This window comes from Pterocles gutturalis, unplaced genomic scaffold (assembly GCF_000699245.1).
Source record: "Pterocles gutturalis isolate BGI_N339 unplaced genomic scaffold, ASM69924v1 Scaffold47076, whole genome shotgun sequence".
NCBI classification, from domain to species: domain Eukaryota; kingdom Metazoa; phylum Chordata; class Aves; order Pterocliformes; family Pteroclidae; genus Pterocles; species Pterocles gutturalis.
The window spans coordinates 142-3145 of NW_010099505.1; the positions used below are offsets into that span (position 1 = coordinate 142).

Here is a 3004-nt window from a genome sequence, read left to right on the forward strand (position 1 = left end):
CATCCCTCAGCAGAAGGATCACCCCGGTGGGGGGAGAAAGGCAAGAGCCCAGCCAGAACTGGGGGGTCCCGGCTGAAACCCGGGGTGCTGTGGGGTCCCAGCCGAGCAGGAAAAGGGACGTGCTCGTGTCCTTTCGGGTTCTAGCGACCCGGTGGGTAGAGGAGGAAAAAGCTGTTCTGCAGGAGTGCCAACAGCTCCGCATGTCAGAAATCGACCCTCAGTAACGGCTTCCGTGTGAACGCAAAGTTCTCCGCTGGAGTCCCTTCTCTACTTTTACTGTCCATCTTCTGACATTTCAGAAATTCTGTCTATTGATTTAAGAAGATTAGCGACGAGCTGCAGGGATTCTGCTCCGGAGACCAGCTGCCTGGAACGCGGGGGAGAGACAGCGTCAGACCGAGGAGAGGATAAAGCAGCCGCGTTTGGGTGGGGTGCGCCCATGTGATTGGATTTTTCACAAAGCGGTTTATCTAGACTGTGGAATATGACTCTTAGAGAGTATAAGACACTTTGAGAGTCTAAATATAATGGGTTTACATCAAGTAAAAAAATAACACCCATTCTAGTTATTTTTATTACCTAAACTTGGAGGAAAATACCCGGCAGGTAAGTGAGAACATGGGCTAGCTGATCAGAACACAAGAGCCTGAGTCTCAACCCTAAAAAAAACACTGGGGACATTTTGTTGTGACCTCAGTGATCAGACAAGCATCTGGGATAGCGTTAGGAGTCATCTTAGAACAACTCACTTGATGGAAGACCGGGAGTTTGTTATAACTGTGAGAAGGTTCTGTAAGGCGACGTCTGCGTTTCGTTTCACCACGGCCAGACTCGCCGACTGGCCCGCCCTCAGGGCTTCATTCTCCGTCTTGTAATTCTTCAGCTGCACCTAGGGAGGAAATGAACACAAGTTTTATATGAAGGAACCACAAACCCCCAGTAGATACTTTACAACTAAAGCAACTGATAAATCCATTCACACAGCAAGTTATTAGGTACAACAACTAATGAAGTGATCCCATAACCAGACCGCCTAGGGAAAGCATCTTCCCAGCTCTGGCAAACAGCCCCTGACAGAAAACTCCAACTCAAAAGCCTTTATTAAAACGGAAAACGTATGCAGCATTTTCCTGACAGCATGCCACCCCACAGCCCTCACCACTGCTTGCTTCACAGAACCGACCCACTGCTAGAGTGTATTCCACCTCCGATGGCAGGGACAGAAGCTGCTGCCTGACACCGACGCTGTCACCTAACCCTGCTGAGCTCTCTGTAACATCTCTCGAGCTTCTCTCCCTTCTCTATCGAGCACCTTCCTACAGCTGAACACCCATTTGCCCTGTTGCATTATAGCATTCATAGGTCCCAGATACTGAACAGCGTTGGAACATCACATGAAACTTCAGCAAAATTGTCAGCGAAGTACCGCGCATCCCAGAGGCGAAGTTAATGGGCTGTGCAGAGCTGAAATATTCTGGTCTAGAACATCTCCCATATTCACTGGGAAAAGGGAGCCGTAGCTAAATTTTTTTCCATATTCTTTTTATAGGATCAAGATTCAATTTCAAGATACATGCCCTCAGCTCCAGTACTTTCAGAAAGGTCTTAAGAATGCTGCTTCATACCTGAAGTAACGCATTTTCCTGTTTCAGTTTTGTAGCATTGTTTTCTGCTTTAACAGCCCGTTTCTGAAAGAGAATAAAGATTATTTACACCATAGCAGTGCTCCGGATATAGCAGGCGGTTTGAGCTACACAGGAATGCGTGATTCCACTTACAGTCATCAGCCGGAGATTTTGTTCCACATGCTGCACCATTGCTTCCAAATCTTGCGCTTCTTTTTCTTCTTTAATTTTGTTTTCCTCAAGCTTTTTTTCAAGTTTCCTTATCCTTGAAAAAACAGGAGACAGTGTTCAGTAAGTACTTGTAACACTAAATATCTTATGAAGAAAATTCTACGGAAGGATCAGAAACTCATTATTTTATGTTATAAGAAAAATTAAGTATCCCCCCGGGAGTACACTTCTAGGTTGTGGCTCAGGGGATTTCTTTATTCAGCATCCATTAGTGTTAACGGGAACTACGCAGCTGAATGCAGGAAGGCCGCACAGAAAACACGGCTGTTCCCAGTCCCCCACGATGGAAGTCACAGCTGCCTCACTGTGAGGAGCAACACAGGGCAGAGGACTCAGACAGGAACTTAAGAAATTGCCATCCTACATCAGTCACAGGCTTGTTGAACCTCAGGAAATTCAAGTCTCCCAACAAAAAGTTGCTCACCAGCAAAAATGCTTTTCTTACTTCAAAGGAGAGAGATTAAGATTCATTATTTTGTTAATCTGAAGCTTTATGCAATGCATCCTGTCAAGCCCCTCATTTTCACTAACCACCTAACTGCACGAAGCATAAGCCACACAAACACATGCATCAGATATCAGCTTGCTACTTACTTTCCAAGCCTTTTTCAATAAGAAAAATGGGTTTGTTAAAGCTTTTTAATAAATAGCATAGATTTCAACTACATTTTTCTTCTTTAAAGATGTTGACTGTTTCCAGTGAGCACCTCTTCTAAGACAACTCCTTGCTTATGTGGTTACTTTCCCCCATACTGTGGCTTACGCACTTGTCTGCTTGAGTTTCAGAGAGAATCTGAAGCTTATTGATCTTGCTTCTCAAACTGGCATTCTCTTCTTTTAGCTAAAAAATAAAAGAATCTCATTAGAAATAAAGGTGTGGTTTCACAATACTACTAGCACTCCAAGACGAGCACCAGAAGAAATATTCAGCTTTAACTCTAGTCCTGGAAAGTATTGCACTTTCTGTTACTTGAAGTTCACTTTCACACCTAGTTTTCCCCTCCCAAAACCATTCAACTTCACCAACACTGTGGGGCACAGAAATGTGTCACCAAAACCAGCACAGGTGTGACTAATCAAGGGCTGTTAATTCTAAATTAATATGACCTCAAGGGACAAGAGCATGAGGAAGTCACCCAGGTCATGCC

General features: G+C 44.6%; 1 protein-coding gene across 1 annotated transcript; it reads right to left on the reverse strand.

Annotated features, from left to right (window-relative positions):
• Window positions 1-277: 277 nt before the first annotated feature.
• On the reverse strand, window positions 278-2697 carry LOC104457512 (serologically defined colon cancer antigen 3 homolog; the record flags this gene model as incomplete). Its single annotated transcript, XM_010076515.1, has 5 exons — window positions 278-367; window positions 750-889; window positions 1626-1688; window positions 1779-1890; window positions 2624-2697. Coding segments are annotated over 5 exons (479 nt in total), but the record flags the coding sequence as incomplete, so codon positions are not given.
• Between the last annotated feature and the right edge of the window lie 307 nt (window positions 2698-3004).